Source organism: Pithys albifrons, chromosome 29 (genome assembly GCF_047495875.1).
Source record: "Pithys albifrons albifrons isolate INPA30051 chromosome 29, PitAlb_v1, whole genome shotgun sequence".
Classification (NCBI taxonomy): domain Eukaryota; kingdom Metazoa; phylum Chordata; class Aves; order Passeriformes; family Thamnophilidae; genus Pithys; species Pithys albifrons.
Window position 1 is genome coordinate 4322677 of NC_092486.1, and position 26414 is coordinate 4349090.

Consider the following 26414-nt stretch of genomic DNA (forward strand, 5'->3'; position numbering starts at 1 on the left):
CTCCCTTTGGGGTGGGCAAGGCTCCCTTGGGGTGGGCAAGGCTCCCTTGGAGGTGGGGAAGGCTCCCTTTGGGGTGGGGAAGGCTCCCTTTGGGGTGGGGAAGGCTCCCTTGGAGGTGGGCAAGGCTCCCTTTGGGGTGTGCAAGGCTCCCTTGGGGGTGGGCAAGGTTCCCTTGGGGGTGGACAAGGCTCCCTTTGGGGTGGACAAGGCTCCCTTTGGGGTGGACAAGGCTTCTTTTGAGGGTTAAACACCACTGGAAGCTCCTGAGGGGCTGCTGTCCATGAGCCCTCCCTGTGGGACACAGTGGGAATAGCCCAGGAAGCCAGAGGGGACACATTTTCCTTCCTTTCTGTAAGGAAATGGATAAACACACCCCAGGCTGTCCCAGAAACTCTGGTGGTTCTCCCCAGACTGAGCTTACAGTGGTCAGAAACAGATACTGTTCGGTGCTGCTCATGCAGACATTTATAGAACCATTGCTGGAGATAATGAAATAACTCCTAAGTAAGGGGTGGGGATGTGCCACTTCTTTAACTCCCTGGATGATGTTCAGTGCTCAGACCCAGCTTCTCCCTGTTCTCCATGTCTGTGAGTGTGGGCTTATAACTCCAATCAGCTCATCAGATGGAAAGGTGCAAGAAAGGACAATGCAATAAATGCCCCCATAGCCAGAGGGACAGCAAAGAGACAGAGCCCAAATGCAATTGGGACTCTGAGACTGTGGAGCTACTCAAAGCCTCATCCAATTTTGACCTTGCAATTAGATCTGTGAGGTTTTTCTAACAGAATCAGAGCCTGAAGCCCCTCTTTGCAGCAGCACTGCCAGCAGAGAATTGGGGGAATTGCTGCCCCCAAACTGCTGTGAACCTTTTTCCTTTAAATCACCAGCTCAGGTCTTCTCTTTCCAGTCCTAGGAAATGAGGCAAGAGCCAGCAAAGAGCTGGGAGGAGATGAGGGCAGCAGGAAGGGCTGGGGAGGCACAAGGGAGAAACTGAAGGGTGACTTTCCAGGGGGTGTTGTAGCAATTCTTGCTAAATCTAAAATGGTGTCTTTTGAGGGGATAAATATTTAACAGGATCAAATAAACATCTGTGGGAAGCAAAAAGGACAATGTAACAACTCCTTCATTTTACAAATGGCAGATTTTTTTTGTTGGCTGATTCAGTTTGAATGTCTAAATACATATAAATTCAATTTTTTATTTCACTGCATTAACTGTCATAACACTGAGCTAATAATTCCCCAGCACTGCTGAGCTGCAAAGGGCCTTTATCTGAATTGAATTTTTATTGACTTTTCTCCGCTCTGTGATTTCCCAACCCCACAAAATGGCAATTTGAGTCCAGCTCAGAGTGAGCAGGAGCAGGTGGAGCCGTGTTGGGACTTTCAAACCCCTCAACTGTGGTGCCAGTTCCTCCCTACACACATGCCCAGCTGCCACCCCAGACCCATTAACCTCCCTCTGCTCCCAGAGGCTCTTCAGCCTGGCCCTGGAATGTTCTGGGGGTGGCTGAGAGCTGTGGCTGAGAGCTGTGCTCCTCTGCTGCCCGTTTTTGTGCCACTTGTGCTTGGAGCTGTGTGTTTTTATGGCAAGAGCAGCAATTGCTGAGTGCAGAGATGAGGGGGCTGGGCAGAGCTCCAGGCAGAGCTGCAGCAGGTGCCTGGAACCACCTCGAGTGCCCAGGGCTGTGTGTGCTCCTGTCCATGGGGAACAACCTCCCTGTGGCACCTGGGACGTGGATTTATGACTGAGGGAACACCCTGTGGAGGACGAGGGATGAGACTGGGCAGGGCTCAGGACCTTTGGGGTGTGCAGGGAGGAACTGACATTCTTTTTCCCCTCCCTTTTTTAATTTTGCACTTAAATCCCAAAGATTGTGAGTTATGAGTCAGGTCCAAAGCGTTGCAGCACTTGGTGTTTCTCTGAAAGAGCAGGTAAGTGTTTCTGTGTGATAGTGGGGAATGCAGAGAAAATGAGAAGATGGATCTTGCTCCATTTTTCATCCTAATAAAGGCATTTGTAGGCACAGCTGCAGCCTGACTGTTAATGAATGACTTTTTAAAGAGAGGACTGGAGAAGATACTGGTTGTCTGTGGGGAAAAAAATCACCATTAACAAAGAATCATGAAAAGGAGAATCCATGCACTGTGTGCATCTTTCTCCAGTGAGCAGCTTGCTAAGATAAGTCTTAATGTATTTTGTATAATATATGGAAGTGGGACTGACTGGGAGCTGCTGCTGAGCAGGGCTGGATTGCAGCAGGTGAAAGCCAGGGAGGAAATTACATCAGTAAATCCACCCTGTGGAGTCTGAGGCACTGTGAGTGTGTCTGGTGGAACATCCCCACTCTCACAGCACATGCAGGAAGGAGCATTCCTGATGTTTTGTTTTCCTTGCACAGTAAGCAAAGCATCCCACATTCCCAGGAATATCTGGGTCAGGGGGATGATGTTAGATCCAGGTTTCCTTTGGGTCTGCTCTGGTTTGCCCAGACACTTTTACACTTCTGTGAGACTCTGAGACATTTCTTACCCTCAGTTTTCAGCCAGGCTGTGGTGTCTGGAATGAAGAATCTTGTAATCACCATGGAATTGCTCTCAGCCCTTCCCTCCAGGCTGCAGTGAGTGCATCCAAACAACACATCTCACTGGGAACACCTTCCCAAACTCTCCTCAGAGTGGGGTGTGCCAGGAACATGGTCCAGCCAGGCTTGAGTTCACCCTGTTGGTTCTCACAGCACACTCAGAATCCCACATTGCTGTCCTTGCATTGAATTCTCCTGGTTTGGAAGGGCAGCAGCTGGAGGGACTGAATGCACAGCTGGAACCATAGGCTGGGGGTTCTGGCATGGGCAGGTGGTTTGGGGAAGGTGGAGAGATGGGAACCCAGCTGGAGCTGATGAGATCCAGGGGCTCTCTGCTCTCACCTGGGTGAGAATCAGCAGCCCTTGGATATCCTTTAGGGTGTGGCAGTGGGGTGAGTGCCAACAGGGCAGGAATTTGGAGGTGTGATGGATTCTAATGAGTTGTTGCATTAAATCCTGCAGATCTACGGAAGAACTTTGAGCAAGACCCTCAGGGGAAGGAGGTTCCCATCGAGGGGATGATCGTCCTGCACTGCCGACCCCCTGAGGGCGTCCCTGCAGCCGAGGTGAGGGCTGGGGGTGGGAGAGGGAGGGGGAAGCCAAAGGTGTGGTGTCTGAGGTCCAGTGTTGGTCACACTGCTCCTCCCTCCCATTTTTTACTTGATAAGCCTTTAAAAGTCTGGCTCTTTACCCAAATTCAGGAATGTTTGCTGAAAAATCCTTACTCTGAGACAATTTCTTACATTCTGTGCTTGCAAACTGAAAACAGACAGTGAGTAATTTAGGATTACTTTTCTTCTTGAAAAATATAATAAAGGAAAAGACAACCCCCCAAAATATTATGATAAATTGTTGCTGAAGAGAGAAAATCTGCTGCAGATACTAATTTGGTGGGGTTTTGCTTTGCTTTCTGTCATGGGAGTTGAATCTTAACAGGAAACTAATGGGGATGCCTTAAAATGGCCCTGGCCGGGCTGTTCTTGAAGGGAGATGTTCTAAGTGGGTCGTGTTTAAAAACCTGCTACAGAGGCTTTAAGAACAACAAGAAAACGTTGCATTTCTAATTGCACTCTGCAAGCTCTTCAACATCTTCTGAGTAAGACAAATGGGCTCACTCAGAAGTTATTTTTGCCCCTTATCTCCACTGTTGCTGGGGTTTGTTTTAATTGAGGGAACAAAAGGAGCAAGGAAAAATAAACTCCAAAGAAATGTGAGCCTTTTAGTTGAGGAGAAGAGTATTGAGGTGATGTCAGTGAAAATAAAGAGGAGAAATGCAGTAAAAAGGGGTGCAAAGACACCATCAGTGAGGTAGAAATGTTACAGCCCCAAAGGGAAATGAGTCAGAAATGGGGTCGTGGGGGGATGAATTTGTGTCCAGGTTTCTGCTGTGCTTTAAACTCTCTCATTCAGGTTTCTGCTCCCACCTTCTCCTCAGCTGTGTTATTGTTGCTCACGTTTAGTGGCTCTGAAAAAATGGATGTTGCATTGCAGAGAATTGCCAATATGATTGAACGTGTGCTCTGGTAAATGGATCTATTTTGTAGACAAAACAAACTTCCAAAGGTGCCTAAACAGCCTGGTCTGCTTGTGTTTTACTGAGAATTTTAGAATTTATTTGTTGAACTGCACAGCTTTACACTCCCCAGTTAAACAGGGGCTCTGTCTTCTCTGGAAGTAAAGAATTATATCCCATGTAAAAGTGACATTTTAATTGCTTTCTATAGATGAAAATGGTGGAGTTCTCAATAAACCCTGATATACTGATGTTGATAGTAAACTTGTTATTGCTGCTAATAAAGCCTGTAAATCTCAACAGGTCATATTTGCTTTGGCCAATAACATTCCCCATAAAGGCTCGGCTAATTCTGGGCCCATCAAGGTAAACAGGCTGCTGGAAGGAATTCAGTGTCTTTAGAAACTGGGGACAGGTTCAATCAGTCCTGGCTCTGGGCTGGGCACTGAGCTCGAGGTTATAAACTCTGCTGGTACCTTCCAGCTAAAGAACAACCTGCCCTCTTAAAAACAGAGATGAGAAATAACTGAGAGTGCCACAAAGTCTCACTCAGTAATTGCCGTGTTGGTGCTGAGAAGTGCAGAAGGTTTCAAACCCAGTGCTGGCAACAAATACATGGTTCTGATCCAAGAATTTAGTTCATTAGAGTTTGGATGGAGCCCTGGATGAAAACATAAGGCTTGAAATAACTCTGGACAAAGGAGCTCATCTTGTGTTTCATTAGATGCAAAGTAGATGCTAATTGGGGATTGTTGTGTGTTTAATCCACGCTGGGCACGGGGCTGGAAATGAGAGTTGCAAACAAAGGGCTCCAGACTCAGCCCCTCCAGAGCTGCTGTGCCAGTGTCTGCCTGGATCCCCTGGGAAGGGTTTGGTTATTCCATCGAGTGCACAAGCTCAGGAGGGTTATTTCCCCAAACCCAAGCACGTTCCCTGTGCTTCCACCATCCCTGGTTCACCCAGCAGTTACTCCTGACAGTGACTGTGAGGGGCTGGCACAGTGGAACCCTCTGACCCTCCCCTGCAGTTCAGGAACCTGAAACTGGAATGGAAGCTCCACTCAGCCCAGTTATTTATGTGACCCTGCCCTAGTACCAAGGATATAAATCTTCATCTCTGGAATTCTTTTTCTGGAGTTTAGAGGTGCTGAAGATTTCTTAAACCTAAGGCTGAAAGTAAATGTTGCTCACCTACCCCAGAACTTAATCTGGAAATTCCTGTCATTAGTCCTGAAGAAGGGGAAGGCAGGGATATTTTCTAGTGAAGGCTGACACAGTTTCCCTGGAATTACCTCCCCAGGAGGAAGAACCTTTCTTTTCCACTCCTTTCCATATTTGTAGTCACTCCTCAAATGCTCCCAGCTGGGGATTTAAGCCACTGCTCATGTTTCCTTGTCTAAACCCAGTGAGTGGATCTCAGCAGTCCTTGGGAGGCAGAGAGGGTTGTTATTAAATGGATCAGCATTTCCCAGGTGTATTTACACCCTCAGGGTCACCTCTCACTGTGCCTTTGAGCAGGGAAAGGTTTTTAACTTTCCCTGCAGCAGCTCTGGGGGTCCTGATGTGAGACCCCCGAGGTGTCACACAGGACTGTGGGGCCTCTCAGCACTAACCCTTTAATTTAGTTATTTATTTGTGGGGTGGGACAGCGGGGAGGACTCAGGGATCATACAGTGATGGAGATTAGACCTCACAGGGAGGTTCCCTGCAGAGAATTCCTTTAGATGAAATTTTTTGGGATAACTGTCTGTTCCTGCCATCTGTTCTGGAGGGAGTGAGGCTTCCACATCTCATCCCCAGCAGCACTGAGAACACCCAGCTTAAGTTTGCTTATATGTGTTCATTTCTGCACACAGGAAGTATAAAATCAATCAGGAGAATATGGATTAAAGGTCTGGTTCTGTAATTTAAATGAGTTGAAAGTGTATGTGGCTTAAAACTCAGCTTGGCTAAGTGAAATTACCAGGAGTGGAAGCTCCTGTGACCCTGTGGCTGCTCAGTTTAGTAAATAGTCTTTAAACTGAAAACCATGTCAGTGAAGGCAAACAGTGCAGGGATTACAAACAGGGAGAGGCAGAGTTGTGATGCAGCTCCCGCAGGGATGACTCAGGATCCTGCTGGGCAGGCACTGGTCAAAGCTGTTGGCAATTCCCTGGGCCCTGGCTGCTCAGCACCACATTCCAGCTGCTCCTGTGGGCTGTGGCTTCAGGGAAAGACTTACAAAGGAGCATCTCTCTGAATGTGCATCCCCTTTCCAAGAACCTGATTATGCTCTTCCTGGAGCCAAATTCCACCTCTTGTGTCAGAAATACCATTGAATGTGCCTGGGTTTACTGGCAATAAAACCTCGTGTGGCAACAGCACTGAGAAAACTGAGTAGCTGAGATGTTGCCTCTTGTTTTGCCCTTTCAGATGGTTTTTATTCAAAACCATTTTGAATTTAATCCCAGGTACCAGGTCCTGGAGCATCTGGCTCTGCTCCTGGAGCTGCTGCCCTTCCTGGGCAGGTCCAGCTCAGCTGCCCTCAGACTCTGCAGCCCAGGCTGTATTTTATTTGTGTCCCTGCAGCCCAGCCCATATTTATTTGTCTCCCTGCAGCCTCTGGGAGCAGTTTCCCATCTCCAGAGTTTGCCTCTATGGAGATGAGAACATGAGAGCACTTGCACACCTCTGAGGGTTTGGGGCTCTCTGGATGCATCACTACAGCAGTAAGAGAGAAAGAAAACCCATATTGGAAAAAGGTTTTAAATCCTCTTCTCCTGCATTTACATAGCAAGCAGGGAGAGCTGGTGAGCAGCTGTGCTTGCAGGCATCAGCACCCAACCCAAATAAATTCAGTTTTTATGAGTTAAGCATCAAAATAAGGAAGAGAATTCAGCATTTAAATGGAACAGCTGAAAATCCCCTGCTGTGGCAAATGTTGATTCAAATCTAAGAGAGTCTCTGCTGGCACAGGCTCTGTGGGACCAGAGCCATTCCTTCCACTGTTGATGTGCAGTTGGCCTGGGGAAAAGGCAGTTCTGACTTTCAGTCCCCAGCAGCTTCTCCCCACGGAGATGTTTATTAATTGTGTGCAGGAGAGGCCTCTGCTGGCTCAGTGTGTGCACTGGGGAGCAGTGGGGGATCCTCCAGGGACCAGCTGAGCCCCCCCAGGGTTCCTCCTGTGCTGGGCATGGATGGGCTGCCAGGGGGCACCTGGGCTGGGCTCTCTGGGCCCCTTTGCATTGCTGGGGCTGTTCCAGAGGAAGGAGTTCTGATTTTCACTGGCAGGATGAAAATGAGAGGGAAGGGAGGGCCGAGTTCACCCACAAAATGTGGACTTGAATATTGAGTTGCCAGAGCCACATCTTTAGCCTTGTGTCTGATGAGGGTCTGTGTCTCCTCACAGGGCTGACCCTGCCCATCACACACAGCCTGTGGTTTGGGCAGCATTCTGAAGAAATCTCTGAAGGGAAGAATGGCTTCTCTATGAGAAAGACATTTTTTAAAGCACTGTGTTTGACAGTGACACGACACACATTTCTTCAAGTGCATTATCTGCTGCTCTCACTTGGCAGTCACTTTCCTTCCCCCAGAATTCTGTCACTAGACAGAAACCTTTACACAGCTTAAACAAGAGCATCATGTTATTGAGGTAAAATGTTTCTCACCCTGGGGTTGTGCTGGTTGGTTTGGTCTCTGCTGTTTTCTGTGCTCTGCCCGTGTTTATCGTGGTGAGCAGGTTCAGGTTATTGCTCTGCATCGTTCCAGGCAGACACAGCAGTTATTCATGGGCCACTCCTGTGTCTCTACACCAAGCAACTCTCACTCTGCTTTTAGATGACTTTTAGAGCACGTCCTTAACCTCCAGCCTGCCATAAAATACACTCTGTGTTCAGCCTTAGCCAGGCTCATGGATCCTGGGTGTGACTCAGCAGTGGCAGCCCTGGGCATGGGAGATGAAAATGGAGCTCCAGGCTGTTTGAAACACAGAGACCTCGGGGTGTGGTGCCCAGCAGAGCTCAGGGCACTCTCTGCTTCCCAAGTGCTCGGGCATTTTCCTCTTCTTGCATCCCAGCCCTGGCAAGAGGCAGCTGTGGGCTCCAGGCTGGGCTCACACACCCTGCAGGCACAGCCTCAGCACATGGGATGGAAGGATTTTGCTCCCTGTCCATGGAATTCTGATCTTTTTATAGGCACTGCTCCATTTTATACAGTACAATATATAATAAGACCTTTTGTTTCTTCTCCTGTACATCTCCTCAAGTGAATTTCCTGACACATTCATCCCTTATCTTCTCAGCTGACCTTTCCATCTTGCTTTAAATAGGTTTCCTTCACTCTGTGCTCTCTTCAGTTTCTTGCAGCTCTCCAGTTTGGGGGGTGGTGGAGTGGAAGGCAGAAAACAGAGGTCCTCCTTTTTGCAGCGTTTGACAAGCTGTGTTTGTGCAGAGTGTCAGCATTTTCAGCTCTCCTTCAGTCTGTTTAATACTTTCTCCTCATTCTGTGTTTAAATCTCTCTTCTCTGAAGAAGCCAAAATGCTGGGAGGTGATTTTCCTGCTGTTCCCCCCTCAGCCTGCACTTGCTGTGCCTGGGGCTCCTCAGGCTGTGAACCAGCATTTGTGGGGTTGGATTGCAGGGCAAGGAGACTCAAATGAGATTCTGCACTTGTTGCCATGTGTTGTGTGATAAGAGTTTGGGGTGTAAGGTCCTGTAACCCTTTGCTTGCAGGCTCACAAAGGTACTTGCAGGACTTAACACACCTGGGTCCCTCAGGTGAGGTCACTCCGTTGTTTTTTACAGCTCTCAGCTTTAAATGGGTGCCCAAAGTGCAGTGGAGGTGCTGCTGTGGGTTTCTAAACAGGTCCAAAGCCCTGATCCTTGAGAAATACACATTGTACTGCGATTTTCTGGGCATTACAGCCCTGCCATTAACGTGATCCAGTGCTGCTCATACCTATTACCCTGGCTGTATAAAGCAGCTTTGGTGGGATTTCATATCCATAATGCTGGCAGGTTGGGAACCTTAATGATACCTTAGTGCTTCCCTCTGCTCTTGCCAAAGGGCATTTTTCTTTCTATTAGTTTTAAGAACACTCTGAGCAGAGCTGGAGCTGCTGCCTCAGCGACATGACCGTTTCCTTTCAGAGGGAAACAGTGAAGAACGTGGACACCTCCATTCTGTCACTTTGTACAGCTCTGACCAGCTCAGGGGGAATCAATGGGACTTAATAGATGCTGCAGCAGTCAGCAAACAGAATAAATTATCCCACCCTCTCTGTTCACTGCTGGCAATTCCTCCTCCCTGCCTCGTTCCCTCAGCCCTGCTGTTGCTCTCTGGCTGTTGTCAAACTCAACTGGAACCTGGAAAATACTCGGTCAATATTCATTTAATGAAGTTTGGGATAATCTCTGTTCTGTGTGTTCTCCCTTATTAGTGCTTCAGAGAGGGAAATATTAATTCTTTTTGGTACAGGAGGAAAAGCAGCTCTTGCTTTTGTAGCCAGTAATCCCTCAGACAGGTGTCATGGTCTGGTGGAGGAGTGTCCCTGCTGCCTCTTCCATCAGTGCCAAAAGGGCTTTGAATTTCTCCAGCTGTCATGGGCTGGTCCTGCTTAATTCAGTGGATTTGATAACCAGGTTTTTAAATGTTTCTCCAGTTGGACAATGAGCTGCCACATCCTGCACTGAAATTCATCATCAGAAAGCATTTGTGTCACCTTCTTGAGACTTGGGTTTATGTGAACTTAGTACGTCAAATCTGAGGAAGGGGTGAAACTCCCAGTGCTGTGCAGTGGGGCTGGAGCTGCCCTGGGCTGGGTTAATAAATCCTGTCCCCACTGCTCTGTCCTGTCCCTCAGAAATGTCAGTCCCTTGGTATTAAAGTGCCATGTGAGCCCTGATAGCAGAGATAAGTGTTTATAAACCTCAGGCTTTGGAATAAATAAACCCAAGCCAAGCCCTGAGCTTGCTGGACTCTGCTTATCTTTAGCAGGGTGATGCTGAGGGACTTGATGTGAGACCTGCAGGGCTGTGCTGAATTCAGGATGAGCTGGGGGAGCCAATTCCCACCTGGAAACACCTGCTGGGGAGCAGCATCCAACTCTGTTGTGATGCATGAGGTGCAAATCTGAGCAGAAGCTGACCTTAAAATTCATCCTAAATCCCTTTATTATGAATAAATACTCTCTGAGGCTAAATCTCTGAGTAGCTCATATTTGAGCAGCCATAGCAACTTGCAGCTCTTCCTGTTATCTCCCATCTGGTTTTGTTGTCCTGGGGGGTTTGGGGGGTTTGGGTTCCTTTTGTTTGCTTGGAGTTTGTTTTGGGGTTGGTTTTTTTTTTTTTTTTTGGTAATAAAAAGGCAGCTGTTGTGCTAAACTATTCCTGATCATTTACTGTTACTAAACTATTACTGTTGAGTGCTCTGCAGAGGTTTGTGGAATACTCTAAAATATCTTTATCACATAATATATGCATATATTTAAGATTTAAATGTGTGGTATCTGGTGCTACTTTTTCAAACGTTTAACACAGATTTTGACATTTTAATGGACTGCTGTAGATGTTCCCAGGAATATCTGCCTGAGTTCCAAGGGTTTATTTACCACTAGAGCTTTTAATGGAAATGTAAAATCATTTCTCTTCTGAGCAGTACATATTCCATTGCAGGCACATCAACAAAATGTGAACCCCACATAAAATTCAAAAGCTGCAAGTATTCCAAAGGCAGGGAGAGTCGTGGCTGCCTGTTTTACATAGGTCTGGGTATTTATGGGGCTTGCACACCCTGGAATGGGCTGTGGAGGATAATGGGGTGCAGTAAAACACCACACAAACCAGGCTGCTGAGTTATGGCCCACAATGAATCTCCTTGTGGTTACAGAAAGCAGAGTGTGATTGCTAAATGCAAACAGCTGCATTTATACAGGTGCTTATGGATCTCAGGGCTTGTGTCTGGAATAGCAATATTTGCTTGACTTTTAAGGGATATTAGTTACAAGTGCAATAAATGTGTTTCATTTCTCACTGAAGGCATTTCACTTTCAAGCCCGAGCTCGAGTATGTGCAATGTGTCTCAGCTGTGATTTATCTGTTGTTTAGATTTAGATTTTTAGCTGCTTTTAAGAGCAATTTCATAATTGTCATGGTTTCATGTCAAGGAAAGATTGAGAACTGTGCAGTTATGGGTAATACAGGACAGGATAGTCAGGACTGACTGTTCAGAATGTGGTGATCTGATAACATGTCAGGTCTCTTTATTCTATAGAACTTGTGCTCAGTCGAAGCTGTTTTGTTTACCCTGCGACTGCTCTGCAGGACCACGGACAGCACCAACCCAGGCTCCAGTTCCTGTTTATTTTATGAGCTGTTTCATCCTTGGTCACTTCTTGCATCCATTCTTGCCCTTCATCTCTTGTCTGGGAGAGAAACGTCTGCCTTGGCAGTTCTGTCTCACCCCTAAAGAGCTTCATCTCCAGTGCCCTGCACTTCTTTTTCAGATCCTGGATTAGGAGCTACAACAGCAGTTGTGATCCCCAGCACAGATCCTGCCCAACCTCTGGGGAGGGTCAGACACAGAACAGGTTTCAAAGGCAACACAGGCTTGTGATTATCAGGGCTTGCAAAAACCACTTTAATGCCAGTGCTCCATATGCAAAAATAGAGCCTCAGATCTCAGTTATTCTGGGTAAGTGGGGAATAAAAGGGCAGGGGTTGGCACAGACCTGCAGCCTACTAAGTACCTGAGAGCCATTCCAGGGGTTGTTGGATGTCTGTGCTGCAGGACAACACCTCCAGTTACATGAACTGGGGGAGCTGGTTGTGCAGCTCAGGTTAATGGGGAGCTTCATTTTTTTGCTTTCTTACAATCACCTTTTTATTGCTATTCTGTTGCTGAGCTATTTAACTTTGAACTGGATGTTTTGGATGCCTCTTTTTTTTTTGAAATTAGCCTATTTGGACTCTCTGTGAGAGCAACAGTTGCTCTGTAGCAGGGCTGTCACCTGAATGGAGTTTTCACAGCTCTGCTGAAGATGTAGAGGTGTGAAGGTTGTTTGATGGAGATCTTTGGCTGGACTGGTGGTTCTTCACTGCTGTGTCCACTGGCCAACAGTGGGGGTGTGGTGGGGACCTTCCTTCTGGTTTGGTGGGGACCTTTTCTCTGGTGTGGTGTCCCATAGGGAGGGATAATCCAGTTCCAGGTAGGCACATTCTGTGATTTATCTTGGCAACCAGGCTCTGAGGGATTTGGGGTGGCTGGAGCTTCTGTGCTCTGAGGAGTTTGGGGTGGCTGGAGCTCCTGTGCTCTGAGGAGTTTGGGGTGGCTGCAGCTCCTGTGCTCTGAGGAGTTTGGAGTGGCTGGAGCTTCTGTGCTCTGAGGGATTTGGGGTGGTTGGAGCTCCTGTGCTCTGAGGAGTTTGGGGTGGCTGGAGCTCCTGTGCTCTGAGGAGTTTGGGGTGGCTGGAGCTCCTGTGCTCTGAGGAGTTTGGGGTGGTTGGAGCTCCTGTGCTCTGAGGGATTTGGGATGGCTGGAGCTCCTGTGCTCTGAGGAGTTTGGGGTGGCTGGAGCTTCTGTGCTCTGAGGAGTTTGGGATGGCTGGAGCTTCTGTGCTCTGAGGAGTTTGGGATGGCTGGAGCTTCTGTGCTCTGAGGAGTTTGGGATGGCTGGAGCTCCTGTGCTCTGAGGGATTTGGGATGGCTGGAGCTCCTGTGCTCTGAGGGATTTGGGGTGGCTGGAGCTCCTGTGCTCTGAGGAGTTTGGGGTGACTGGAGCTCCTGTGCTCTGAGGGATTTGGGGTGGCTGGAGCTCCTGTGCTCTGAGGGATATGGAGTGGCTGGAGCTCCTGTGCTCTGAGGAGTTTGGGGTGGCTGGAGCTCCTGTGCTCTGAGGAGTTTGGGGTGGCTGCAGCTCCTGTGCTCTGAGGAGTTTGGGGTGGCTGGAGCTCCTGTGCTCTGAGGGATTTGGGAGTGACTGGAGCTCCTGTGCTCTGAGGAGTTTGGGGTGGCTGGAGCTTCTGTGCTCTGAGGAGTTTGGGGTGGCTGGAGCTCCTGTGCTCTGAGGGATTTGGGAGTGACTGGAGCTCCTGTGCTCTGAGGAGTTTGGGGTGGCTGGAGCTCCTGTGCTCTGAGGAGTTTGGGGTGGCTGCAGCTCCTGTGCTCCCCAGGAGCACCCAGGACTCCCCTGAGCACAGAGCAGAGCTGTTCCTTCAACCTGTTCCCTCCATCAGCCCTGCCCCTGGGTTTGTCCCACCTCCATCCCAAAATGCTGCTGGAGATTGGACTCTCCATTATTCTGTTGGGATGTGTTAAGCCTCTCACTCATCTTTTGCCTGTGCCCTCGTTTTACCTGCACCAATTACTGGAACAGTGGCAGTTGTCAGCTCTCGTCTCCTCAGCGATATCTCCAGGTGCCTCTTCTGCTGATTTTGTACATTTTGCAGCTATTGAGAGCATTTTAGTCCCTGCTTTTACATCCTTTACTGGACATCAGCCCTTGGATGTTCTCTGCACAGTGAGGGGATGTGCTGCCTTTCAGGCAGGCAAGGGAACTGTGGACAGTGTTTTCTTCCAGCAGCAAAAATGTTTGTTTTCCTTCTGAGGTTTGACTTGTTCTGAATAAATCAATACAGCCAGGAGGTACTGAGGTCATGAAATAGAAATGCTGGAGCAAAGCACTTCTGAATTAGATTGCTAAAATGAAAAGAAAAAAGAAGGGAGATAACTTTGTAGTTCCCCTGAATAGATAATTCCTTTTCATACAGACATGTGCTTTGGGGCTTTGCTGGGTTTGATGTGCTGCTTTGCAGTGGTGTGTATTTTCCTGGTCCTGTTTTCTGAAATGTGCTTAATTTTGAATGCTTGAACATGAAAGGATAAGTTATAAGACTTTATCATTATGTTTATAATTATGCAGATAATTGTATGAGAGAGTCCTACATGGATTTGGAAACTTCACTGTGATGTAGGTTTTGAGTGAAGAACTGGGAGGAGCATCAGCTGAGAAGGGATGACTCTGGGGCTGTTTGCTGGTGCTGGGTCAGTGCCTCCAGGTCTTGTTTGGTTTGTCTGTCCCTGAGGCTGTTTGCCAACCTTCTCCTGGTACTTTTATTTCAGAATACAAGGAACCTGCTCTGGCTCTGAGCCTGTGAAGGGCAGGTACCACTTCTGTACAACACTTTGCTGTGCAGCTGCTTTATTCCCTTTTCACTGGCAGGTATCAGGGTTGGGATCTTTAACAACTTCAGAGGAGTTCTCAGGTTTGTTCCTTCACTTTCCAGCTCTGTTTCTTTTCACAACATCCCTTTGTGTTTGACACGGAGAGGGTTCTTGTGCCTCAGGCTCTGCTGATGAAATGTACTGATGGTCCTTTTATAATCTGGAATTAATGCACTTGGAGTGCTGGGAAACTGGAATGCTGTAACATTAAAGGTTTAGGGAGTGTTTTACCTCTCTGGAGGCAGATCAACACCCTTTCTAATTGCAAACAGTGCTACAAGGAAAGACACTTAGTTGTGAATCTGGTGCTCTGTTGTGTTTAATTTTCAGTGACACTTCATAAATGTTACACATTTGTTAACTGACAATTGTAGTTCTTTAAATACAGACTCTGAGTTTAATTACTTTTTCCAATATGTACAAACCCATGATTCATTAATGGATCTAAAGAATGTTTCTGTTGGTAACATCTCCCAGTTACATTCTTGGAATTATCATCTCTGAAGGCTGCTGACAAAAAAGAGCAACATCATGTTTTAATGATCCACCAGAACTCCTGAGAACAGTCAAATTACAGCCTTGTTTGCTGTGATGTCAGAACAGGATTTGGTTTCAATTACTGCAGAGCTTCCTGTGATGATTTTCTTATCTCCAAGAATTTCCTATGAATGTGGTCCTGCCTATCAGGATTCCACGTTAGCAAAACACTGCAAACAAAAAATCATTGCCAAAAATCTTATCTGAAAGGTTTTGTTGGGTTTTTTTTCAGTGTCAGCAGCACTTTTAATTGCTTTCCAAATATCTGTGCATCAAAACCAAATAAAACCTCACTTGGTGTGGCACCACAAGCACCTTCCCTGCCTTGGGCTGTTTGTTTCTGACCATCCTAATCCACAAGGAACATCCAGTGACATTCTTAATCCACAGGGAGCATCCAGTGTGTGCTGCATGTTTTAGGATCTGTGCATTACTTTGCATCCTTGGATTCTGAGTTATTTGGACAAAGAAAAGCTGTGGTTGAGGCTCAGCTGCTTCTCTGCCTTGCTGGGCTCTGTGGCCAAGGGACCAGGATTTGAGTTTCAACAGGATCAGTTATTTCTGCTTACCATAAAACAACTGAAGTCAAGTCATGTGTGTGCACTGCCCCCCTGGAAAACTCCCATCCAAGCCCAGCTAATGACCTTTGGGCTCATTAATGTTCATCATTTGTACCTGGAGATAAGAAACAGTATTGCAGTTAATGTTAGATACTGATTCCTCCAAAAATAGGAATACAGGTAAACTTATTTGGGATCTGATGATATCTTTAACAGTCAGACAATGTACCATTAGCCAGTGGCATATTTAGCAGTGGATCTTCATTGCAGTGCTCTGAAATAGCCTCTCTGAGTCAGCTCCTTGCCCACCTTTACCACTATAAATTGATACCCACGTCCAGGCTGCCACCTCTCCCTGAGACTGATTCAAAAGCACATTTTAATTTCATATTGACTCACCCTCTTCCGTGTCATCCTGCATTCTCTTCTCTGGATTTCCCATCAATATGAATGTTTGGATGGGATTTTAGAGCACCCAAACCTTGCAAAGTGGGCAGAGCTCAGAGGACAAGCTGTGTCCTGTAGTTGCCACGAGTGAGGATGTTCTCTTATGGCTTCCCTCACTGGTGGAGGTTTCTGCAGCCACATAAAGGGAAATAACAACAAAGAAAATGTGTATTAGCAGCACTCAAGTTTTCAGATGATCCCTCTTGCAACAACCAAGTGCATCCCTTCAAAGCCAGGATTCCTCTGAGCTTCCCACAGCACAACCAACAGCAGCCCGGGCTGATTTATGAGTTAGGCAGCATGTCAGGTTTATGTAATGAGATTATATATTCAATCTAATGAAGGAAAAATATGCTTACCAGCCCAGTATGACAGCACTGTGATTAAATGATTGGGGAACAGTGTTCCCTCAGTGGATTAATTTGAAAGATGCAGCAGGTAGAGCTGACCTGCTTCCTGTGTGTGGAGCGATGGGCCCCGGCACGGAGATTAATGGGGTCTGATTGTGTTGGTAAAACAAGGATGGGATCATAAAGGGAGAGAGCAATGTTTGTATCCACCAAACTGGCCTTTGTTTTGTGTTAAACTCCCACAATGATTTATGCTGATGGAGGCTTCACCTGCTTGTTTAAGTCCTGGGGTAGAGAGGAAAAGGCACGTAACAAAGATTCTGCCATTTCAGTGCATCACTGGAAATGTGCCCTGCCCATCCTCCCCCATTCAGCTGAACAGTAAGGGAGAGTCCTCCAGCTGGAATGTTTGGGAGCAGGAGTTTCAGGCTAGGTCTGAGAGGGAGGTAAGGATGTGTTCACTGCTCTTCCAGCTGAGACAGACTGCTTAAAACCTGGGTCTTGACTCTGCTACAAGAAACCTTTGTGCTGTTGTGAGTCGGGTGTTGACCTTTCCCATCCTGAAATCCTGAAATGTTTATCTTGCATCAAGACACCAATTGATTGTCTCTTGAAGAGGAGCTGACATTCTAACTATATTATCTTTGATATATATGTACTCTGGGGATTGACCACACCAGAAAGTCAGATGTTGTATTTAAAGGGCAGGAGAGGATAATCCAGAAACAGGGGCACTGAGGTCTTTTGTCTTCTGACCTACCAAATTATCACATGTGCCCACAAGAACTGAGGGTTGTGTTGTTGCTGCTGGGTATTAAATCTGTTTGTATTCTCAAACAAGACCACTAAAAAGAGCCAAAAATTCAGTCCTGGGCAACCAGGTCGTGGGATGTTTGAATGACATTGAGCAACTGATGAAGAATTAGTGCATCAAACCATTTCAGACCCATACCTGGTATCTGACCTGCTCTCATCTTCAAGGTTTAAATAATAAATATTTAGATAAATAAATAAGTTTGGTATTAAAACCATCCAAGCAAAAGTAATTTCCTCTACTGCAAATAGGAACATTCTTTACTCTTAGAAGAGGTTTAGATGGCACATAGTCTCCCTCAAACCTGGCACAGTAAGAGTGATTCTGAGCCAGGGGAATGTTGTTCCCTCCTCTGGCAGTTGGTCATTTTGCTCCTGGAATTTCATGAGTGATGCCTGTGGAAGGGCCAACCCTGTGATGGTCAAGGGGGAAAAAACTGTTCCTGTGGTCAAACCCTCAGGCTCCAAAGCAGCTCATTTTGGGGTGTAACATTCTGTTCCTGTGAAAGCCACAACTGTAACCCATGAGTTGGGCAGAGTTTTAAGGGAACTGCAGCAACCTGTGCCAGGAGACAGAAACATGGATGAGGTGGGGTAAGGTTTGTTTTTAAAGAAGAAGAGTTCTCTCACTCCCATGGTAATCTACACAGGATGTGGGGTATTAGCTGATTTTACTTTGATAGTGCTGTAAGCTGGTCTCTGATAATTGCTTTCTGTAATTGGAACAAATTTATGATTATGCTAATTTGTCTGCTGCCACCCAGCTTGGAGGGGCTGAGCTAATCCCCATCTGCCCCTGCACTGCCTTTGGAGATCATTCCCTGATTAGCCTTCCTTACAAATGATGGGGATATTTTCATTCTGAGCAGATTGAATTTTAGGGAAGGAAACAGATATCTCTACACAAACTTATGGTGCATTATAGCAGGTTTTAAGTCTGGTTCAAGATAGAAAAATTCAAGATCTTCCGACAGAGTAATTCTTAAAAAGAAAGGGATGTAATTCTGTTACAAGCCACTGTGTGACCTCCACTGATGACCAAGGGAGGGCAGTTAAATGCTGTTGAGTTTTGAGTCTATTCTTCATATGCTGCAATTCAGGCCCCTGTGGCTGATTTCAGATTGGAGACATTGTAGATTCTGTTGCCTTTATTTTCCTTGGTTGTTTATGTGTATTTGTGTGGGAGCTGAACTTTTCCAAAGGTTACATCCCTACCAGTGTCAATCATTTTTTGTCATCACGACTCCTTTGAATTTACCAGTTTATCCCATAAGTTCATCCCTTAGTTCTCCAGCTTTGAAAGCATCCAACTGATGAGGCAAAGGCATGGAATGACTCTGAATATGTCTGGTTTTCTTCAGGGCAGGGAGAGGCTGGAATGAGGGGAGTGTTGGCAGTGCCATCCACCTCCAGATGAGAAGGGAAAGGCGCTGTGTGTCCTCCCATCCAAATCATGGCTTGATCTCACGTCTCAACACTTGGATGTTTGTGTTCCGTCTGTTTAATGTTCTCCCTTTGCTGTGATCATTCTTGTAAAGGCTTTGCTTTAATGTCAGTGCTTTTTGTTCATCAAACCTTGCAGTCCCAGCCTCAGCAAACACTGGATCAGTGTGTGCTCCCTCCTGGAATAGCCCGGAATGTGTGACAGGAACAGGGACACTGAACCCTCCCACAAAAATCCCTGACCTGCTCAGAGGCAAAATGCAAAATTTATAAATAGACTTGTGCCATAATGAACTCTGGGATTGCTGGACATGTTTGTCATTTCCATGAACATTTCACTGCACATGAAGCAGGTTCAGTTCCGAGTGTGACCATTGAATTTCTGTCACTTGATTTACACTCGTGGCTGCTCCATAATTCCAATTGCACTCCTGATTTCTGTGCTGAAACCCCCTTGGATAATTAGTATTAAAGTTAACTGCGGAAGGGAAACTGAATAGCAAATGGATTACTGAGTTGTTCCGTGTCTTAGACCAAAGGAAAATGGAATATGCTCCAAGAGATGCTGTTCAGGGAAGGGTTTGGCACTGCTGGCACAGGGGAAGAAATGGCAGAGTGTCAGAGCTGGACACTCTTTTTCACAGATGTGTGAAATAAATAACTAATTCCACAGCCCTGGGGTAGGATAAAGTGCCACAGCCCCTTTGGGGTCTCTCCCAGGTGAGATTCCAGCCATGGTGTGGGCTGTGAGGTGATGGATCTGTCCCTGCCACACCTCCTGTCCCCAGTGACCCCACACAACGGGTGCTCCTGGCAGGGAACCTGCTCCCTGGCACGGGGTGTAATTGGCTTTGCTGGGCAGCTCTTGCAGATTTGTTTATAAACTGGAAAATCCACAAATTGCAGACCATCTGCGCAGAGCAGAGTGCTAATGAGTGCCTGTAGCTACCAAATCCATAAGCTCATTACCACAGAGTTCCAAGTCCTTCCACAAGTTACTAACGGAGGTTATTCATCTGAACTGAGCTGAGAAGGGTGTTTGACTTCAGGGCTCGGCCATCCCTCCTTCAGGTCTAGGAAAGCTATTAAAAGAACTCACATGTCTTCAGTCCTTTAATAGAATCAGTTGATTTTGCTTCTATTTTTAATTTTTCACTTCTGTAACAGCAGCTTACCGTGCCTGAACTATTTGATTTTAATGTTTCAAGTGGAGAAATGCCTTGCAGAGCATTCCTGGGTCTGCTCAGAGAGATGGTGGTTGGTGAACTAGAGAAGATGCATTGAAATACATCACACACAGCATTTCCCAGGGTTTATGTGCCATGACAACAAACACTAATGGTGTCTGTTTTAAGGATGTTTATGTAAATTGGGAATCTGTTATGATGACTTGGCTCTTTTTTGTGATGTCAAGCGATTTTATCTTTAGTGTCTCTTAAGTGTCTCTTTAGTGACACTTTAGTGTCTCTCCATTTCTTTCCAGAAAAGTAGAATTAATAACACTTAATAATAAATGCCATCCCACTCTAATATGAACTGTAACTGACAGTTGTCCAATTGTTTAAACATAGGGGATACCAAGAGTAATATTTAAAAATATTTCTTATACTCTCTTCAAGTAAAAATCAACCTTTCTAAGTGACCAATCAAAGGAATTATTTCCCTGTCAGATTAACGAGTTCATTGACCCAAGGCATCAGGTGCCTTCCTTTGGCCTTCTTCACGTGTTCCTCTGCTCCATTCCTGTCCAGGTGGAGTGGCTGAAGAATGAGGAGCCCATTGACTCCAACCTGGACGAGAACATCGACACCAGAGCCGACCACAACCTCATCATCCGCCAGGCGCGGCTCTCGGACTCGGGCAACTACACCTGCATGGCTGCCAACATCGTGGCCAAGAGGAGGAGCATGTCTGCCACCGTGGTGGTGTATGGTCAGTGAAAGCCTCAGTACTGGGCTGGCTGGGCTGGCACTGCCACCCTCCTTGGGGTTTCAACACCCCAGTCCTGTGCCCAACCTCCTTCCCGTCAGGAGTGCCCACCTGGCCAGATGTGTTGCTGGGTGTCTCCTGGCACACCTGGCATGGCCTCAGGCATGTTTTGTTTTGCAGTGAATGGGGGCTGGTCATCGTGGACCGAGTGGTCCAACTGCAATGCCCGCTGTGGGCGGGGCTGGCAGAAGCGCTCCCGGACCTGCACCAACCCTGCCCCTCTCAATGGGGGAGCCTTCTGTGAGGGCATGTCCGTGCAGAAAATCACCTGCACCTCCCTCTGCCCCGGTGAGTTCCACAGCCCCAGAGGTGGTGGGGATGTCACAGCCCAAGGGGTGGTGGGGATGTCACAGCCCAAGGGATGGTGGGGATGTCACAGCCCAAGGGGTGGTTGGACTGTCACATTCATTGGAGAACTTTCAGTGCTCAGCAGAGAGCTGGGCTTTGAGAGCCCCCTGAGGAAGGATGGGAAGGATGTGGGAAATACTCCCAGCCTTGTTTAGGCTGGAGCTCAGAGCCTGTCAGGGTGAGCAGCAGCAACAGCCACCTGTGCCCTGACCTGCCACGTGTGCCAGTGCAGTGACTTACCCTGACAAAACACAGTAACAAACCAGCACCTGGCTCAGTGTGACAGATCACAGAACTGGGTGGGAGTTTGGGAAAGGGGATCTGATGTTAATAATGCCAGAAAGAAAATCCCAAGAAAACTAAGCTAAGAACCTCACCGAAAAGTGGTTTTTAGCTGGCAAATTTTGCTTTCAAGTGTATTAAACATGGAGTTATGGAGGAGGGCTGTGAAGCTGTGGGACGTGGTGCCCCAGCAGTGTTGCTGAGCTGCTCTGTCCCCACAGTGGATGGCAGCTGGGAGGTGTGGTGGCCCCAGCAGTGTTACTGAGCTGTTCTGTCCCCACAGTGGATGGCAGCTGGGAGGTGTGGTGGCCCCAGCAGTGCTCCTGAGCTGTTCTGTCCCCACAGTGGATGGCAGCTGGGAGGTGTGGTGGCCCCAGCAGTGTTGCTGAGCTGTTCTGTCCCCACAGTGGACGGCAGCTGGGAGGTGTGGTGGCCCCAGCAGTGTTGCTGAGCTGTTCTGTCCCCACAGTGGATGGCAGCTGGGAGGTGTGGAGCGAGTGGTCGGTGTGCAGCCCCCAGTGTGAGCACCTGCGTGTCCGGGAGTGCATCGCGCCCCCGCCCCGCAACGGAGGCAAGTTCTGCGAAGGGCTGGGCCAGGAGGCAGAGAACTGCACCGAGGGGCTCTGCATCCAAGGTGAGCTGGCACTGAGCTGGGCTGAGTGGGGATGGCCTGAAAGGACCATGGCACAGCTGGCACGCAGCTGGGTCAGGAGGACTCTTGGGTCTGAGATGCTGCTGTGGAAAGGGAGGTGGCGGTCAGAGGGTTGCACCTGTTGAAGTTTGAAATCCACGGTGGTTTCAGAGTCGTTTGGTTTGTGTAGCACACACTTTGCCTATGAACAATCAGATGACCCTGAAACTCCAGATGCAGGGGGTTTGCAATGTCTGACTGTGACCACCACGACCTGGTCCACACAATGTGTCCCTCAGCCTCCTGCCTTTCCTTGTGAGTAAACGGCAAAGCACCAACACGAACACTCCTGGTGCAAGAGCTGCTCAAGGTCAAACTTTCCTCCATTTGTTGCCTTCAACACAGAAATTAAATACAGGTAAATCTGCAGTTCCCTGGGCAAGGATTTGCCCTCCATCGGTGTCTGGAAAGCATCTGGCACTTGGGAGCTGCTCCTGTCAACAAACAAGTGGGAGCCAGGAAAGGAGCCCTGCAGCTGTGGCACGGCTGGGGAGGCTGTGCAGGCTCCACACAAGGACCAGTTGGCACCTTTATTCCTGCCCTGAGCCTGCTCCTTGTCCCTGTGGAGGGACTGTCACCTCACCAGGTGGCATGGCAGCCTTGGGAGCAATCATGAGAGTCAGGGCTGAAAGATGTGCAGGGGAATGAGTCTGCTTTGGTTGATTTTTTTATTTAACTAGTCCTCTGTTTCTGTGGCATTGTATTGTCCTTTCTCTCCTAAACAAAATGAACTCTTTTTTTCCCCCTGAGATTTTAATATTCTCCTAATGGCAGAGAGAATCCTGTGTATTTATTCAGGCTTCAGAGATACTTACACCTCAGCTGAGACCTTAAATAAGATTTTGTTGGGTTTCGATGAGAGGGAGCACCCAGCACTCTTGCTCGGGTCTCTACTTAAAATTTCAGGGTGTCAGAACACCTCAGATGTCAGGCAGATGAGCCTTGGGGCTTTAAGGGATATAAATGAAATTTAAGCCTTTTTCTTTCCCATGTTCTAAATAAGAACAATTCATGACAGTTTGGGAGTGCTGCCACTCACTCAGCTTTTGAGGAGTGATGTGGTGATCCCATGGATGTTTTCTGAGGGCTTTCTCCTCCCCACACATTGATGAATGCCCATCCCTGCAGATGGCTGGATGAATCCCCAGTCCATCCCTGAGTGCAGATTGGCATATCCATTGGAAAGCTGGCAGGAGGACGTGTGGAAAGGGGCATGAAAAGGCCCAGCTGAGGTCTGCACACTGATCATCAGCTGTGACAGGCAGGAGCTCATTTGCCATTGTTGGCTCCTTCTGTGGCTTCACCAAAGCTAATACAAGGTGGCCCAGTTTGGGTCGCTGCTCCCAGGAACAGCCACACTCCAAGGTGGTGGAGATTCCTCCCCCACCCCAAAAATAATGTCCTTGCAGAGTGTGGAGTTGTGTGTGAGCCCTGGGGGTCCCTTCCCACACTGCACTCATGTTTTAGGGACAGGGGAACAGATCCAGGGCTGCGCCTGTTCTGGCTGTGTGGAAAGAGCCAAGGCCTGGGAAGAGCTGTGGTTGTTGAGCACTGAGAGTTGGGGAACCCACCTGTCCTGAGGGTGGGGGCTTCATTCCAGGGGGAAATACCCAAACTCCTTGTGCCCAAGGTGGGTTTGGGTTCAGACTGAGGCCCTGAGCACTCCCCATCAACAAGGTGCTGTGTCACAGGGATTGCTGTCACTGCCTCCTCCAAATGGTGATGTCTCCTTTCTTAGTCTTTCTCTCCAAGATGTTCATCAGACTCTGCAGACAGGTTGGGAATGTCCCTGCCCCATTCTGTGGAGCAGTGAATGATCACTTGACTGTCACTCTGGTCCTTCTCAGGTGTCACAGGATGATGCTGAGCTTGTTGCTGTTCTTTGAGGACCACTGGGATATTTGCTCATTCCAGGAGTGCATTCCTAGGGACTATTCTGGGATAAAGCCCTTGGAAGCTTTTATATGATCAAAGAAACCACACACTGCTCAAATGAAATGAGGGGAGAGGGTCTGGGTGTTTGGGGTTCTGTTCACAGACATGGCACCAGTGTAATGTTATTATTAATTTATTTATTTATTTTTAAATCATTTGTGTTTTTAAAGAAGTCTGTGTTCCTAAAGCAGGACTGTTCCTCATGGCAAGAAAGATAAAAGCTGCCTTGTAAAATTGCCAGGATGATTTGGGTTGGAGAAGACCTTCAAGCTCACCTTGTGTCACAGGCAGGGACACCTTCCCCTAGCCCAGGTTGCTCCAAGCCCCATCCAACACTTCCCTCTCTGCTCCAAACCTGTTTCCATGTGGATCCAGCTGGACTGGAGTGCTCAGTGTCCTGTTCCTTCCCCCTCCCAGTGTGATTCTATCTCTCCTTTATGGGTCGAGCTGCACATATATCCTTGTGTCAAATTATTTTTAGGACTGTAATTGCTTTCTCAGCAAATAGGAATTGATGCAATTACCCTATTTTTTAAAAATCTTTCTTTCCCCCTGTTCATCTTCCAATATGTGCCTTTCCTGCTCTGCCTCTCATCCCATGGGGAATTGTGGAGGAAATGCAGCACTGTGCTGCAGAAAACTAATCTCTTGGAGGTTATTTATCAGGCACAACTTGTTAACTTTGTTCCTTTGGTGAGGTAAAAATAGAAATGAAACCTTTCTTTGGTTAACAGAGAAGAACTGAAATGAAAGGGAGGATGAGGTGCCAGGGAAACATTGGGCTGATCCTGAGCGGGCAGAGGAAATATCGATCCTTGGGAGGAATGTGGGAATCAGGGAATGAAATGGTGATAAAACAGGGGCAACCCTGGGGTTCTTTCTTTGATCCCTGGCAGGAGAGGTTGGGAATAACCCACAGACAACACCCTGTCACACACAGGAACACCCCTGTCCTTCCTTTGGCCCTTGATTTTCTGGATGGATCCTGATGTCCAGCCCTGAACTGAGGAGCAACTGAAGTGCTTTTCTTTCAGAGAATTTCTTCTCAAACTTGTAACAATTGAAGAGATACAAACTCAGATGCAAAGGAAGAATTATCTTTGGTTTCATACTTGGGAGAGATTGCCAGGGCTGCCAGGCTGGGAGAGAAATGGGCATTGACTCACTCGGAATTCAAAGGTCACTTTGACTCCACATAGTCCCAGTAACCCACTGGTTTCTTGCACATTTGTTCTTCCAGTGTTTATTCCCTCCAATATTTCCAATAGTGTCCTTCTCCACAGTGGATTTCTCTCTTGCAGAGGTGAAGGCTTTTTCTTTGCTTAATAAAAGAGAAGGGTTTTCTTAGAAGTTGTTTTTTTTTTGTTTTACTTTTATCTGTTTGCTTTAAAGTTATTTTTTCTAACTTCAAAACCTATTGATTTCTTTGCCCAGAGCCCAGAAAACAAACAAACAACTGGGCCATAAGCAGCCCAACTACAAACATGTTTTCACTAATGCATCATAAATCACAAATAATTTCACTTTCCATTTTCCACCCAGCTCTGATGCTGAGTATTGCCAGGAGGCTCCTGGATGCAACAATCTCCCAGTTTAGGTGGGAAGTGCCTTTCCATCCCATTGCCTTTTGCTGCAGGCACAGGAAGGTTCCATTGCAGAGCTCCAGTCTGACACTCCTCACTTGGTGGTTTTGTACATTATTTCCTGGCAAAACCAAAAACAACCCCAAGAAGGAAAAAAGTTTCCACCCATTTTTTTGGCAGAGCCAAAATCCAACAATCTTTTGGGTTAGGCATCACTAAACTGACAATTTTCAGTAAAAAACTACAGAAGGTGCCTCATAATCCATTTTCCAGAGTCTCCCGTTTTCCAAGGATTCCTTTGTCAGGTTTTAGCTTATAAATGGTAACTCAAATGCTTATGACAAGGGAGACAGAGAAGCCTCATTTTTGAGAGGTGCAGTCCTGATAAAGCCTATTTTGTCCTATATTTGCATATGTGTGGTGGTGCATTGATTCTCCATGGTCTTATTTACACATAGGGGTGTGATTATTGGTGTGTTTGGGCACATAAATGTGGATATACTGTACATTTTTATATTTTCTAAGCTACTTTGAAGTGTCCATCACTCACCTTTCCATACATCCAACACACAAAAAATCATTAATTCTGAGCTGACTCTTTGCCAAGTGATCCACTGCAAAATATTGAACTTCCTTCTTGCTGAGATGTAAATAAATAACTGCATCCAATAGGGCTAATTCAAATACTTGAATTAACCAAGTGAGAAATTACTGCAAAGAAACATCCTGAAAGGGATTTAGAAAAAAATAAGATGAAGAGAAAAAATATGGACAACATAAAATATTCATATTGTCAGCAAATGAGGAGAAAATGTTTCATTTATAGAGTGAGACAGAAGCAATATAGGAAATAGATATGCTCCATATAAATTTATTAAGTGCAACTTTCTCTCTCTCTCTCTCTTTCTCTCTCTCTCAGATAAAAAACCTCTTCATGAAATAAAATCCCAAAGTAAGTTGGTTTTTTTTCTCTTGTAAATATGATTTTTCTCATCTCCTCTGCCATTTGGTTTATTTGTTTAGGAGCTGAGCACGATGGAAGGTTTTATGAAAGGCTTTAACATCTGCTGAGAGCATCTTCTGAGCACCTTTGTGACCACAGGTTTGGTCTGAAGGCAGAGAAGGGATCACTCCTTAGCAG

At 47.0% G+C, this 26414-nt stretch overlaps 1 protein-coding gene across 4 annotated transcripts in view; it reads left to right on the plus strand.

Moving 5' to 3' along the window:
* The window catches only part of UNC5D (unc-5 netrin receptor D), a 111945-nt gene that overhangs the window by 56383 nt on the left and 29148 nt on the right, over window positions 1-26414 (plus strand). For 2 of the 4 annotated variants that reach the window (XM_071579093.1, XM_071579097.1), the window contains exons 4-8: window positions 3048-3151; window positions 20197-20377; window positions 20555-20722; window positions 21534-21698; window positions 26193-26225. In XM_071579093.1, coding sequence (XP_071435194.1) covers window positions 3048-3151; window positions 20197-20377; window positions 20555-20722; window positions 21534-21698; window positions 26193-26225 — 651 coding nt within the window. The remainder of the gene's footprint in view (window positions 1-3047; window positions 3152-20196; window positions 20378-20554; window positions 20723-21533; window positions 21699-26192; window positions 26226-26414) is intronic. The other 2 variants (XM_071579094.1, XM_071579098.1) reach the window with 1 other exon arrangement.